The 14,894-nt window shown below is 41.1% G+C and overlaps 1 protein-coding gene across 1 annotated transcript in view; it reads right to left on the bottom strand.

The window, feature by feature from the left end:
- The window catches only part of CACHD1 (cache domain containing 1), a 206,686-nt gene that overhangs the window by 64,352 nt on the left and 127,440 nt on the right, over positions 1 to 14,894 (bottom strand). Inside the window, exon 4 of the mRNA XM_028512383.2 lies at positions 4,012 to 4,118. Coding sequence (XP_028368184.1) covers positions 4,012 to 4,118 — 107 coding nt within the window. The remainder of the gene's footprint in view (positions 1 to 4,011; positions 4,119 to 14,894) is intronic.

Raw genomic sequence — 14,894 nt, 5'->3', positions numbered from 1 at the left:
ACTTGAAATTTCCCAAGGGAGCAATGACGGAGTGAACAGTTGGAACTTTCTAGACGTTGAAGTGGAGCAGATTCATTAACTCAATAATATTATTTAGTCACTAATACAATGTTATAAAAGTGTATTTATTTATGTATGTGCAAAAGAAATGTTCAGATACACTTGCCGAAGTAAAAAACAACAGGCTGTATCCATTGTGATTGTGTATGTGATGACAGAGTACAGATGAGGATGTATGTGGCCGAAACCTTGTGCAATCATTGTAACAGGGCTGTGAGAACTGTAAGATTAGACTGTGGAGTAGTTTGCAGTGCAGGAACAGAGCCTGAAGGGGAGTCAAGGTGAACAAAAGGGCCCTCTGTGTACTTATTTTTGTATATGTGTGTGCATATCACATACACCTACAGAAACTGAATCACACAACCTTGAGATATCTGGACTGCTAAGCAACCGAACAGTTTTTAGATATTACATAATTACCACATCTTCTATGGCATTAATGCAGTCATGGAGCTGGGGTAAGTAGGCATAATAACAAACTAGAAATTCCTAGTTTGGTTGATTTTTATTCTCATTTTTAGGTAGAAGGTAGCTTTTCACTACATTAGTGTTAGCATAGTTAACAGAATTTTCACAGCATTTTAGATAAAAGAGAAGAACCTATGGCACACAGCAAGTCTTTGCCATTCACAGAAGGAAGTGATGAAGCCACTGAAATCAGCAGCGCAGCCTCCAGCGCCCACCTGTACCTCCTGCACATTTACTGTTGTAACGTGACTTACACATGCCCCTGACACCCCATGAATCCCGTTTCTCAATGAAGACTGCAATGCTACCAAGATCGAAGTTTGCAACTTCAAATGCTCTTTAAATCAAACACCATAAAGAAAGTCCAGACACTTTTTCTTTTGGTGAGAAAGACGAACTCCCAGTTCCACTCTCACCTCAATTGCGTAACTCAAGAGAGCAAGAGGCAACTTTCCTTGGACTCTTCAAATAAACTCTCTTTAGGGATCAGGTTACGCACAAGAAAATAGCTCAGCAGGAATTTTGAAGGAAAAAAAAAAGAGAGAGTGAGCAACTAGGGATAAAAGCAAGAAAGAACCTGAACAAAACATTACCAGCACCATAATATAACACATGCACTGTCAAACATTAGTTATTTGAATGGAATCAGGGACAAGGAGTCAATTTAGAAAGTAGAGATCTGGCAGCAGTGGTTTTAAGAAAAAGAATACACATGTGTGTTGGATGGATGGACACATGACCTAGTTTTGGATAAACGAACTTAAGAAATCATTTACAATTTATGTGAGTCTGTTTCCAGCTAGCCTTAAAGGCAACCTGAAACTGTGTTATCAATTAGGGACTCATTGATGGATTATACACAGTCTGAAAGAGCCTAAGGCTGGACATCTTACAGATGTAAATATCAGACATGCGATAGCCAGTGAAGTACATTAATTTTGCTCTGAAAAGGGGGCATGAGCTAGAGAGGAGGAAAGAAGGAGCTCTGAGGTCACCTTTCACCCTCTACCACTCCACTCCTATTACAAATGATTGCTCAAGAATGTGGACTTTGGGATGCAGCCACTGCCTGGTGGAATGTCACAAACTTGACATGTAAGCAAGTCAGTTCTCAAATACCTGAATATTGCCAAAAGCTGCTTGTAAATCTAGCTACGTCAACTGTGCTGAGAACAGCTCTTGTTAGGTAGTATGTTCTACTTGAGATGTGCTCTTAGAAACAGCAAAATTCAACATCTGATCTTTAACTATATACCTCCACCCTCACCACACTCTTCCTTATCAAATCCAAGGGAGAGTGTTTATCACATTGAAGATGCTTAACATATATTTGTTGAATGAATTTTTATTGTACTTTTTCAATCTAGTTAGTAGGTGGGAGACCATTACCTGGCAGAATAAATGGCTTTTGCATTCACTAAGAAAAAGGCACAATAATATGACTATTAATGATGGAGATAGATATCAACAATGAGCTCCTTATTATACACAGACATAAAATAAGGCAGTGAGGATATAGCCATGTCTGCAGCAGGTTTCAGATATTCCAAGATGTGGCCCATTAAGGTGGGTGACCATGGCAGGGGAGCATCGCTCTGGCTCCCAAGTGATCGTGCCCCAGCCTCTGTCTGCCCCAGCCCACCCTTCTTACTGCCCCCGTCACGCAGCCAGAAGGGTGACGGCAAGTCATCTAGAACCTCAACACCGAACAGGATATAGTACCAGAGGCTTGTTAGTAAAGGTATCGTCTACCAGAAAAAGGTGAAAATACATCAGAAAGTAGTCTATAATTTCTTCTTGCTTATCCCGCCCTTCACCCCGGTTACAAAGAAACGCATGCTTAGTTTAAAATTAAGAAAATTAGGAGTAAAAATAGCCCACTGTTCCACCACTAAACATTAACATTTATTATAAGTAAGTCCTTCTGGACTATATCTATATATCTATCTCTATATCTGGAGCACACTGATTTTTTCTTATTAATTCAACTTGAAAAAATAAAAGAATGTAAAAAAATAAATGACGACAACAAAATAACCAAATAGCCCACAAGGTAACATGTACTGTAAAAATCTTAACTCTACGTATTGTTGGATTAAATTGTGTAGTCCTGTGACACATTCAAATCTGATCCTGCTCAAGGACTGCTATTTCCACCTCACGTCTTCAGACCCAGCAGCATGTGCTGTGTTACTGTGCACATTTGAAGGAAGAGGGATGAGTATTGGATTTGGGAGCCAGGAGACTCAAGTTCCAGCTATGCACCTCCCATAATTCATTTCCTCTGCCCATTCTATGCCCTGCTGTAGTCCCTTCAGTTGTTTCTTATGAAAATCATTTTCATTTAGCATCCTTTCTAGTAGTAAACCTCACCTGCTCCAGAAGGTTTCCAGATTTTCAGACCAATAAAAAAATAACTGAGGCCATTTTATGAGTTGTTCTAGACAACATATGCCTGGCTAACTTGGGTTGGACCCCTTAGCCAGCAGCTATAGTTTTATGATCTTTAAGCAACATAAAGCTAACAGTTCTACCTTTTCAGATCTAATAGATTACCTAGCTTGTATATACAATTCCCAAAGACTGCATTCTTCCCCTGGACCAAGACTGGGTGGGCCTCTAACAACAAATGTTCTGGTCCTCTGGCTTTTCTCTTAGGTTTTACATGTCTGCAAGAGACCTGGAATTTGGGAGATACAGTTCTTCATATTTAAGGATCAGATCCTTAAAGGAGAGATCCTTCATCTCTCTGGCAATACAGGAAGTCTTGGGACCCTTCTGAGCCTTTGATTTTTCCTTAGTAGAATCTGAGAATTGAGGCTGGTAGGTGATTTCTAAAGCCCCTTCTGGCTCTGAAATGGTGAAGGCTTTAGGTTCTGAGGTTCATCAATCAGCAAGTGTGTGTAACAAGACAGAGGGGTGAGACATATAAACTGAAACTCTGGGGCAAAAAAGTAGAGACACTAAGTCACTTTGGAGTTATGTGTAGACAGGTACCCCAGGAGTTCTCTATATAACCGAGTTCCTCTGAGACCAGGAAGAAAGTTCAAACTCAATCTAAAGCACTATGACACTGTTTATTAGTTAGAAAAGCTCCCTTACCATTCTTCCAAAACATCCCCGACACAAATTAAAAATTATACATAGAAATACAAATGAAATTCAACACCTTCTATTGCAAAGATAACTGGGTCTCTAAAGTAACCTTTACAATAACAAATGTAAAACTCCTAACAATGAGATGATGGATAAAGAGCCAAGCAAGGTGCTAAAAACAGCTGGAGAGAAAGTGCTCAACGCATGTGGCTGATTTTCTCCTTCCTTTCCTTCTTACGAATGTCAACTTTCCAGCAAGAAATATCCCATTTTAAGTATATATTTTTCTTGAAAATTAAAAGGAAAATGTCTAAAGCAATACACTCATTCATATACTTGAATGTGGTGCAATATAGTTTACTTTTATAAAGCTGAAAGAGCACTGACCTGAATTCAAGTCTCGTCCTGGATTGAAGGCCCGGCTGTTAACAGTGGTAGAAAGTCGGTCACAGCTAATTGTTCTAGATACATTGGTATTGAAGTTCCCATCGAATCTGGAAGAATAGGAGAAAATTAGCAGTATTTATTTGGTGGTTATTCAGTCTGGAAAAACAAACCAACAAAAATAAGAGTTTATACTGTATATAAAATAGATCAGCTCATAACTGTAAACTTATGATTTAGATTTTAAATATTTAAAAAATCACTACAGAGCACTTTGGGGGGAAAATTTGCATCTAGAAGGTCTTAGAAATCAAGCTCAATTCTCAGAAGATACGGAAATAACCACCCTACAAACCAACTTTTTTCCATGAATCTGAATCAGATAAAATCATGAGGAAAGTAAATTCAGACTAGAACGTAAAAAATTCAGACTTGAGCTCTAATGTTACATATGAGAAACAATTCTTTAAATTGCCCTATCTGAAAATCAACAACCAAGAACAAAAGTAGATAGCAGTGAAGGAGAAAGAATGCCTACAGGGCAGGACAGATCTAGATTGGAATCTCTGCTAGGTCACTGTTAAATGTTTGTCCTTGGACAAATTGTTTAATTTTTCTGAGTCTCCGTTTTCTTATCTAGAAAAAAAAAGAAATAATAAAACTCATTCTCCAAAGCAGTACAAAATATTATAAATAATGTACGCAAGTTCCTTTCATTCTACATGACACAGCTTGCACTGTCTAGATTGTAATGTAAACAAAGTCTTTTCTGCTTTCTGGAGTTAGCACAATGCTAGTCCTAGAGCTAGAACAATGTTAGCACCTTGGCTATTGGCTGACCAATAAATACCACTATAATCAATGAGTTCTTTGCTAGAGCTAACAACAATCTTCAAGAAAGTAACAGTAAAAGGTACCAGCTCATTAGTCAATAAGAGTATTTTTAAAAGTGAATTTAATCCAGAAGTTAACAAAAGAGATTAAAGATTTAAACTTTTAAGTAACCTTTTCAGAATTTCAGGTACTAGGAGAACTCATGACATTTCTAAGAGTTTCCCCCTCCCCCCAAAGCTAAATTCAATCTGAAATCAGGTTTTTTAAAACTTGTGTTCAAATGCATACCTCAGATGATAAATGCCATTAATGAAATTCCATTACCACAGGCAGAGAGGCTGTATCCCCTGTATCACCCAGGAGAAACAATCCCAAAGCTCAAAACCCAACTCGCTTACTCACATGAGCTTTGATGATCTGTTGATCGGACCTCATAAGACCTACAAAACTGAACAGGCTGTATAGCAAGGGGGCTAGGTTTGCGCAGTGTGTGTTGGGTTCCAAGCAAAAGTTAAACATTCTGTTCTGAAACACAATCATCACTAAGAATGTGGTAACTGGATTTTAAGAGACCTTTAGTCTAGCTTCTCGCCCACTACAGAATTCCATCGACACTGTCAACTGTGCCTCCAAGGACACAGTTGCTTCACCACGTGGTCACTCCTCTTGGACCTGCTCCAATTTGTTTAGATGAGAAGACTGCTACCTTGTAAGCCGCAGATGGAGAGAAGAGAGATTAGTATATCAGCAGCTGGCTGTGCGCGTGCTGGCCAAGCAGTGTCATCTCACAGTCCCTCTCGTTTTAACCCTTGAACTTCTATTGAGCAACAGCAGCATTATACAAGTGACCCACTTGCTCTCCATGCTCCAGATGCCACGTTAAATCCATTCCCTCGTGCACTTTTTAATAAGGCCAGACCATACGTACGCTTTTGTGGGTCTGCCTGCAATTCACACCTGGACTTCGCTGGTCAAATTACAAATCCCTTTTAGACCTCTGCACTTCACAGTTGGGAAACGTGACACCAAGGATAACAAAGAAAGTTGAGGACCTAAAATGAACTTGAATCCCATCACATGACTCCCCAGTCCAAGGATGAGCCATGTGCCACATGGCTCAATTGAGGTGACACAGAAGGAAGAACCTGCTGAAAGGGTCAACTCAAGTGGTTCTAAAATATTTTCCAGATAAAGTGTTAAGTTTGGGGAGAGCCCCCTTTATCCCAGATGGAAGTCTCCACAGCCAGGACCTGTGTTATCAGCCCCACCCCGCAGGAAGGCCCATGTCTAGTACTGGGCTCGCACAGATCCCCTGGGCCTTTGCAAAAGGAACGCCTGCTCCGGCAGACTGGGAAGATCAGGTAGTTATTTTTATAGATTGTTTTCTTTTCTGTACGAAAAAGATCAACTTTAAGAGCATTAAAGAAAACATTCTTGTAACATAAAAAATGACTCATTAACAAAAGTAGGCGCTCAGTAAATATTTGTCATCATAAAAAGGCTTCACGATGTGGAGCCTGTTATCTATCACCTACCCAACCTTCTTTCCCACCATCTCCCGACCCACCGTGCTGACCAGACCTGCCCTTCAACTGTTGGAGCCCGGCTGTGATGCTCTCCGGGGTCTACTGCCCCCGTGCAGAGCCCAGCTCTTGCCGTCCTCCTCCCTGAACATCCTGCTGCCATTTCCAGCCTGTGATGGCCCTTCTTCCTCCAAACTGACCGGTGTCATTCTGTGTCTTAATCTGTGCTTGTGTCTTTTTCCTGTTTTTTATATTGTCTTGAAATCAGGTTTAACATAGTGTCGTCATGATTGATGTCCACAGATCAACTCGTTTTAGATTCCATTGATACCAACAAAATACTAATCAACAACAATTTAAAAATAAGATTTTTATAAACAAGGAACAAATTATCTTACTTATTTTGCCTTCTCTGATTTTGTTATGGAAGCCTTATGGTCTAAACCCTACCGCCAGCACCGGGACTCCCAGTGCTCTCTGACACCTGTCACATGTTTGAGAGGCCTCGTTCCCCTGATGGGACTGTAAGTTTCTTGAGGGTTTATATTTCCCTCTCAGGTCTAGTACATTGCTGGGAAGTGTGCTCCATCAGTTCTCATCAGTGACTGACTAATGTGGAAGGGCAGAGAGCTAAGTCACTGGAAAGGGCTGGTGTTTTAGTCAATCAAAGCTATATATGATGAAGACTTCCGGACAAGATGGAGGTGTAGGCAGACACACTGTACCTCCTCACACAACCAAAGAAAGGACAACAACAATTTAAAAACAAAAAACAAGCAGAACTGACAAAAAATCAAACTGTATGGAAGTCTGACAACCAAGGAGTTAAAGAAGAAACATTCATCCAGACCAGTAGGAGGGGCGGAGAAGGGCAACCAGGTGGAGAGGACTCATGGCAAGGCTGTGGCTGGTAGGCGGGCAAGGCGGCAGCAGGTGGACCCAGCAAGAAGGAGGCTGGTGGAGTGGGCAGTCCCATTTGTGCGCAGATAAACTGGGAAAAACAACTGGGGAGCGGACGGACCTCTCAACCCAGGGTCCCAGCATGGGGAAATAAAGTCTCAAACCACTGATTGAAAACACCTGTGGGGGTTGAGGTGCCAGGAGAGACTCCCAGCCTCACAGGAGAGTTTGTTGGAGAGACCTACTGAGTCCCAAATGTACACAAACCCACCCACATGGGAATCAGCATCAGAAGGGCTCAATTTGCTTGTGGGAAGCAGGGGAAGTAACTGAAATCTAGCAGAGAGCAGAGCAAGTGCCATTGTTCCCTCTCGGATCCCTGCCCCACATATAGTGTCACAACCCAGCAACCTGGGTTGCCCCACCCAGGTGAACACCTAAGGCTCCGCTCCTCACTAAGTAATAGGCACATCAAGACAAAAAAAAAATTGGCCCCAATGAAAGAACAGATCAAAGCTCCAGAACAAATACAACTAAGTGACAAAGAGGCAGCCAACCTATCAGATGCACAGTTCAAAACACTGGTAATCAGGATGCTCACAGAATTGGTTGAATTTGGTCACAAATTAGATGAAAAAATGAAGGCTATGCTAAGCGAAATACAGGAAAATGTACAAGGAACCAGTAGTGACGGGAAAGAAACTGGGACTCAAACCAACAGTGTGGACCAGAAGGAAGAAAGAAACATCCAACCAGAAAAAAAATGAAGAAACAAGAATTCAAAAAAATGAGGAGAGGCTTAGGAACCTCCGGGACATCTTTAAACATTCCAACATCCGAATAATAGGGGTACCAGAAGGAGAAGAGGAAGAGCAACAAGTGGAAAAGTTATTTGAACAAATAATAAAGGAGAACTTCCCCATTCTGGCAAAGGAAATAGACTTCCAAGAAGTCCAGGAAGCTCAGAGAGTCCCAAAGAAGTTGGACCCAAGGAGGAACACACCAAGGCACATCATAATTACATTAGCCAAGGTAAAAACGAAGGAGAGAATGCTAGAAGCAGCAAGAGAAAAGGCAACAGTTACCTACAAAGGAGTTCCCATAGACTATCAGCTGATTTCTCAAAAGAGACCTTACAGGCAAGAAGGGGCTGGAAAGAAGTATTCCAAGTCATGGAAGGCAAAGACCTACATCCCAGATAGCTCTATCCAGCAAAGCTTTCATTTAGAATGGAAGGGCAGATAAAGTGCTTCTCAGATAAGGTCAAGTTAAAGGAGTTCATCATCACCAAGCCCTTATTATATGAAATGTTAAAGGGATTTATCTACGAAAAAGATGATAAAAATTATGAACAGTAATGACAGCAAACTCACAATTATTAACAACCACACCTAAAACAAAAACAAAAACAAACTAAGCAAACAACTAGAACAGGAACAGGACCACAGAAATGGAGATCACATGGAGGGTTAGCAACAGGGAAGTGGGAGGAGGAGAGAGGGGGAAAAAGTACAGAGAATAAGCAGCATAGATGGTAGGTAGAAAATAGACAGGGCGAGGGCAAGAACAGTATGGAAAATGTAGAAGCTACAGAACTTATAAGTACGACACATGGACATGAACTAAAGGGGGGGAGTGTGGGTGAGAGAGGGTGTGTAGGGTGGAGGGGAGTGAAAGGGGGAAATAGGACAACTGTAATAGCATAATCAATAAAATATATTTTTAAAAAGCTACATGATGAGTAAGGCATTGCCATCCTGACAAAGCATGCTGATGTCACTGCAGGAGCATGGGCTTGAGAGAAACATAGACCTGGACTAGAGAGTTTGGGTTTAAGTTGCTTACTGATATATATATGTGTGTGTACACACACACACACACACATATGTATATGTATACATATACATATATATCAATAGCAATGTATATCACATGACATACATTTTCTAAGCCTCTCTTTTCCTCGTCTATAAAATGGTACTAATAATAGTACCTATTTCATAAAGTGTTAAAAATTAAATCAGAAAATGGTTAAGAGCCTAGTACATAAGCATTTAATAAATAATAATAACCAGTATTAAAGGTATTACTAGTGATAACAGTTAACAGCTACTAAATGCTTATCATATGTCAAGTATATTTCAAGTGCTTTACATGGATTAACTCATCCAATCTTCTCAAACCCTGAGGGAAATACTATTATCTCCTTTTGAAGAGCAGGAAACTGAGGCACAAAAATTTTAAATTAAGAAGCCCCAGGTTCACAGCTGGGGATTAGCTGAACCAAGATGTGAAGATACTATATTGGCACTCTCATTCATAATGAATACATTACACTGTATCTCAATAAATCAACCAATAAATCATCACCAACATTATCTGAAACAGCAGAAGTAGAAGTCAGTTCTTTCAAAGGAACAGATTATGCTGAAAGACTGTATAGCTTAGGGGAAATCTTTGCTTTTTACTAAATAGAAAATGACAGTAGCTAAATATAAGGCTTCACAGTGGATAGCTAGACAGAGAACTCTATGGATAAAGATGTGGATGGGGAGGAAGAGGAAGACAACATTAAAGACAGGTGTTCTCTATTCAGTATAGACAACTTAGATTTTAAAGAATGTTCACCACTGGGATAGCTATGGAATTGGCCAATTTGAGTTACTTTGTTATTTCATTCTAGAAAAGCCCCCAGCTCCCTTCCCATTCACCACTGAAATCCGCCAGGCTTAAGGAAGAGACAGAAGAGCCGACACATATTCACTGTCTGCATGGGACAGAGATGCACGGCAGACCCGGGGCCAGTTCACCCCTGTTCCTGCTTTTCCTGGTGCCGACTTTCTCCTCGGAGAAGGAAACCCTGCCGTTCTGGTAATCTGAGGATCCTCAACAAATGGCTTATGTACAACAAAGATAATATAAAGTGTAAGTAAGAAAAGACAAGGGAAGAGAAAAACTGCACTAAATTCTGAAAATTTCTCACATGGGACAAGGAATACAGAATGCTGAGTAACGTAACAGATACTGGCCACAATTTAAGTTTTATGTCAATGTGGGCAATACACAGGTCGGGGAAATGCCAGCTGATGCGGTGCCTTCCAGAGATCAGACTTGATAAAAAAAAAAAACACCAAAAAACAAAAAACCCAAAACCCCACCAGAAAAAAAAGCCCAAACAAACCATAAAATGCCAGAAGTTCTTTTTCTGAAGGAATCCATAGGATTTTCCCAATGTTTTTAGAGATAATCAGTAAGCACCTTGCAGGAGAACCTCAGCCAGAGGGCAACCTGGCCCCTCTGCTCTTTAGCTCAAGGACATTTGGGTTTCAAAAGTTTACTAGTAAGAGGTGAAACAGATTACTTAGTTTCAGAATATGCTTTATTTTAATCCTTGCTGCCGGAGTAACCTGCATGTAGTGAATGCTGGTGGTTTTAAGTTAATGTACTCCTTTCAGTGCCCCCCACCCCACACTCTGACATTTCAAGAATTCAGAAACATGCCAACCACTCTCCTTCATCCTGCTCCTTGCTAGATGCTATTAAGTGGCAACAGTCTCACTGTGGTCTCAATTGTCTGAGTTCCCTCACGTGCTGAGTCTTAGCCCTGGAGCCTGCACACCCCAGCTGAGTGAACATGAAAAGCCTAGGAATGAGCCTCTGCTGCTATCCCTACCTATGCCACGTGCTGGTCAGGTATGGGAAGCAGGTGTTAACAGGGGGGTTAAGATACACAGGAGAACAGTGTGTTCCAAGCTGGTGAGCCAGCCAGGAGAAAAAATTACAGGAGCCAAAACCCTGTGATTATCTCTTCACCCACACTCACTAGTGCCTGCTTTTCTTCTGGACTCCAAACATGGGAGGAAAACTTGCTTAGCCATCTTGTTACCTTAGCTACCTCTGGGCCCCCGAGGGGTTGCCTTGCCTAAGACAGGAACACATTTTATAAATGTGTGCCATTTATAAAAAGAAACATGCCATTCACCCTGATTTGGAGACTCTGAGAAATATAAAGTTCATGCTTATGATACTTTATCAAAACACATCGCATACTCTTAGGGGTTACCTAAAAGATTTTTCATTGAGAAGTATATTAGCTGCCAGTCTCATTTATATAATTCTAGGTTTATGGAAAGGTCAGGAGCTGGTATAACAATAAATTTTCACATAAAATGTGCAGGCAATTCAAATGATCTTTATATCTGTGCTTTAGAAAAGTATTAACAATAAGAGAATAATCCTTTCTAAATCTCCTGTAGATCCTCTCTGAAAAAAAAGGAGATGCTGGATTATGATTGCTTTCTATGCTTATTTTTATAAGATAAAACCAGTGCCTGAAATTCAGTTTCAAGAGAAATAACTCCATCTTTCCTACCCCCTTAAGTTAAAAGAAAAACTTCCTTCTGGATTTACTTTCATGAACAACTGATCGAAACTGCATCCCGAGGGAGAAAACAGAACTGTGACTCCCACTTTGATCTCTTCCCCATGGAGAAATTCACTCCCTGCCTGGCTTGCAAGATGTTCATTTGATTGACGTTTGCTCTGATGTGCAAACTGCTTTGAACTTCAGACATTTAATTCCCATCAGGCTGCAGTCATTTTTATTCTCCTTCAACAGGATTTACAAGCAGGAGATCAGCAAATGTAGAAGATAAAATAAATTTGCAGAAGCTTTGAATCTTACATCAAAACTGTTCAAGTGAGTTCCAATTGGATTTCATTCAGCCTCGATTCACAGTGCAAATCAACTTTTCGGTGGAGTCCCAGTTTAGAAAGAAAAAGATATAAAAGGAAAGAGACACACGCACCAGTTGGGGTTTACTTCCTGAATATCTTTCTTGGTCTTTGTTTAAATTTCCTGTGGAAAGTGATTTGCCTGGCAAAAACCACACCCACGGCTCCGAGGGCGGTGGTGAAGTGTGATGTTATTCATGGGCACATTTTTATGGTACTATTTCAAAAAGCAAATCCCTGTGGATATCTCAGAAGAGCAAGGCTTAAAACTGATAAGGGAGTCCATAAACAAAGCCAGTATGATGACAGCAAATAGGGTAGTGGATATTTTTCACTTGTTTGTGGCTTGTTTTGAATCACTGCTAAAATGCTGAGACAGGTGCAAAAGGTTAAAAAAAAAATCCCACCACTTCTTCTGGAAGCAAAACCTGGTATCAGATCAGAAGCTGGTGTGGAGCAGATGTTCACAGCACAAGGCAGGCTCTTGCTTCCAGGGTGAGCGCCTACCTTGCCCTGGAAGCAACAGCCTGCTTACTGCTTAAAATGGAAAATGGAACCTGAATGGTCAGGTTCCATTTTACCAGCAGCACACATTTTCCTGGGAAGCCAAAGAGGCAAAGCCCCTTGACCAGTAGCTGCAGGAGCCTTTAAAAGAGCATCAAGACACTGAGAAACATCCATGCCTACCAGACCCTCCAGGCCCAGTAACAGCCCAACAGTGTCTGGTTTTCTATGATACGAGGGAGACGTATCATTTCACCTCCATTCAACCAGGTTCCTGCTCATTCTTTCTGGGAAGTGTCTGCTCTCCAAATATTTGAGCAACACCCGTTGAAAAGAATTAAACAAGAACGCCCTTATCTTCCACTTAACCACCCATGAGAATAAAGTTAAACAAAGAAAGAGCTAAGATAAAAATCAAACATCTGTACTGGCAAATATTTAAACTCTGTTTGAATGGTGGAGGAAGGGGTAAGAGTGGGATCACTTCAAAAAAGAACTATCACATTCATAAAGTAAATGATACTTGAACCCCCCCCAACTGCGTTTACTTATTCAAACACCTAAATTAATGGGCAAACTGAAAAGCTGTCAAATAACGGCGTTCCAAGAAATGGCGTTTCCTTCCATCTCTGCAGAGATTGGAGAGATAAGTCACATTCTTTTTGTTCTTATCAGCAATAAGGATTAAACCTTCAGGGTTCAGCAACTCAGCCAGAGTAGAAACAAGGGCTGCTTTCAAATACCCTTGGAAGGGAAGGCTTTCAGAGCAATATAGCATCTTTCTCTCCATTCAAGTTTAAGTATCACACGAAGCAGCCATCTTCCTTTTTCACCACTTCCCCACCAAAACAGATCACCGAGGGGAGGGCCTGCTGTGATCTTGGATCTCACGTCTAGATTCCAAGTATTATCCATTTAATCCGATTTCTCACACAAGTTTGGGAGATTGTACAGGTGAACAGAAGGGGGATTGGAAGTGGATCTTAAACCACATTAAGCATTTATCCTTATCTTCCTCATCACCAGGTTGGGGCAGGGTGCAGGAACAAGAAGAAAGAAGGGTATCTGGAAAAATAAAGGGGGGAACAGGCAGGTGGGCAGAGGCCTGGGGAGGGTGGGATCCACAGGCACCGTCTGTGCTCCTCAGTAGCTCTTGTCCATCCTGCCACTGAACCTCAAAAAAGGACTTAACAGACTTTAAAATAATCTATTTATATACTTTTTTCCCTTGCTAGTTAACACACACACACACACACACACACACACACACACACATCCTTTCCTGTGTTTATCTCCAAGGCATAGCCCTGTAAAGTGCACAGGTTTTTAAATGTCTACTGAATGAGTAAATACAGAAAACCTAAGAGGCTGACACTTCTAGGACTAAAGACCAGAGATTGCAAATTCACGTGTTTTCTTCTTGCATAGTTAGTAAACAGCACACAACTGTGAGTGGTAGGACAGAGACATCAAAGAGATGCACTAACAATCTCAGAGGTAGCAGATGACCTTGAAGATGAACTGGCTCAACCTCTCAGGCTCATTACCTGCTGAGGGAAGAGGCCTGTCCAGATCTCCCTCTTCTCTAGAAGAAACATAAAACATAAGATATGAAATACTTATATCCAACAGGTCCTCAAAAGAAATTACTGACCCAGTATTAAAAAGTTAATAAAGCATTCCAGCTGGTGTGGCTCAGTTGGTTGGTCATCATCCCACAAACCCAAAGGTTGCTGGTTCGATTCCTGGTCAGGGCATATGCCTCGGTTGCAGGTTTGGTCAAGGGTCAGCATGTGTACGGAAGGCAACCAATTGATGTGGCTCTCTTATATCAATGTTTCTCTCCCTCTCTTTTTCCCTCTCTAAAAAAAAGTTAATAAAGCTATGAGTGTGAAGGTAGATTTTTATATGATCATACCAAACAAGCCACACTCCCTGAAAGACATTATAGACAGCTTTTGAAATTTTGGCCTTCTTTGAAAACACTTTGAATTTTTGCACAACACAAAAATCCCAAAGGAAGTTTCTGGTCCTTTGCTACAATAGGATCTATTTCTTAAAGCTGGCAATTTCTTTTAGAGACCAGATTTTTGGGGATGAAGAGAGAGAGGGCAAGGGAGAGGAAAGATGGAGTGAAATAAGACCCTCCCTCCCTAAAATCCATAAAAGGCCACTGGTGAAATTCAGTATCCTAAGCAGAGTAGCAGGTCTCCTGTCCTTCCTCCAGTGAAGGTCACTCAGGGAGAATTCAGAAAGCAAGTCTGTCAGCACAGCCAAACACTGGTGCCTTTTGCGGTGATGGCGCTCATCAATAGTTCTAAAGATAACAGTATCCATCCGAGCACACAGACCCACGCATACACGTAAGTGACACAAATTGCTATGGGAACA

Source organism: Phyllostomus discolor, chromosome 5 (genome assembly GCF_004126475.2).
Source record: "Phyllostomus discolor isolate MPI-MPIP mPhyDis1 chromosome 5, mPhyDis1.pri.v3, whole genome shotgun sequence".
NCBI classification, from domain to species: Eukaryota; Metazoa; Chordata; class Mammalia; order Chiroptera; family Phyllostomidae; genus Phyllostomus; species Phyllostomus discolor.
Note: the sequence above shows the minus strand (reverse complement) of the source record. Positions and strands in the feature narration are given on the sequence as shown.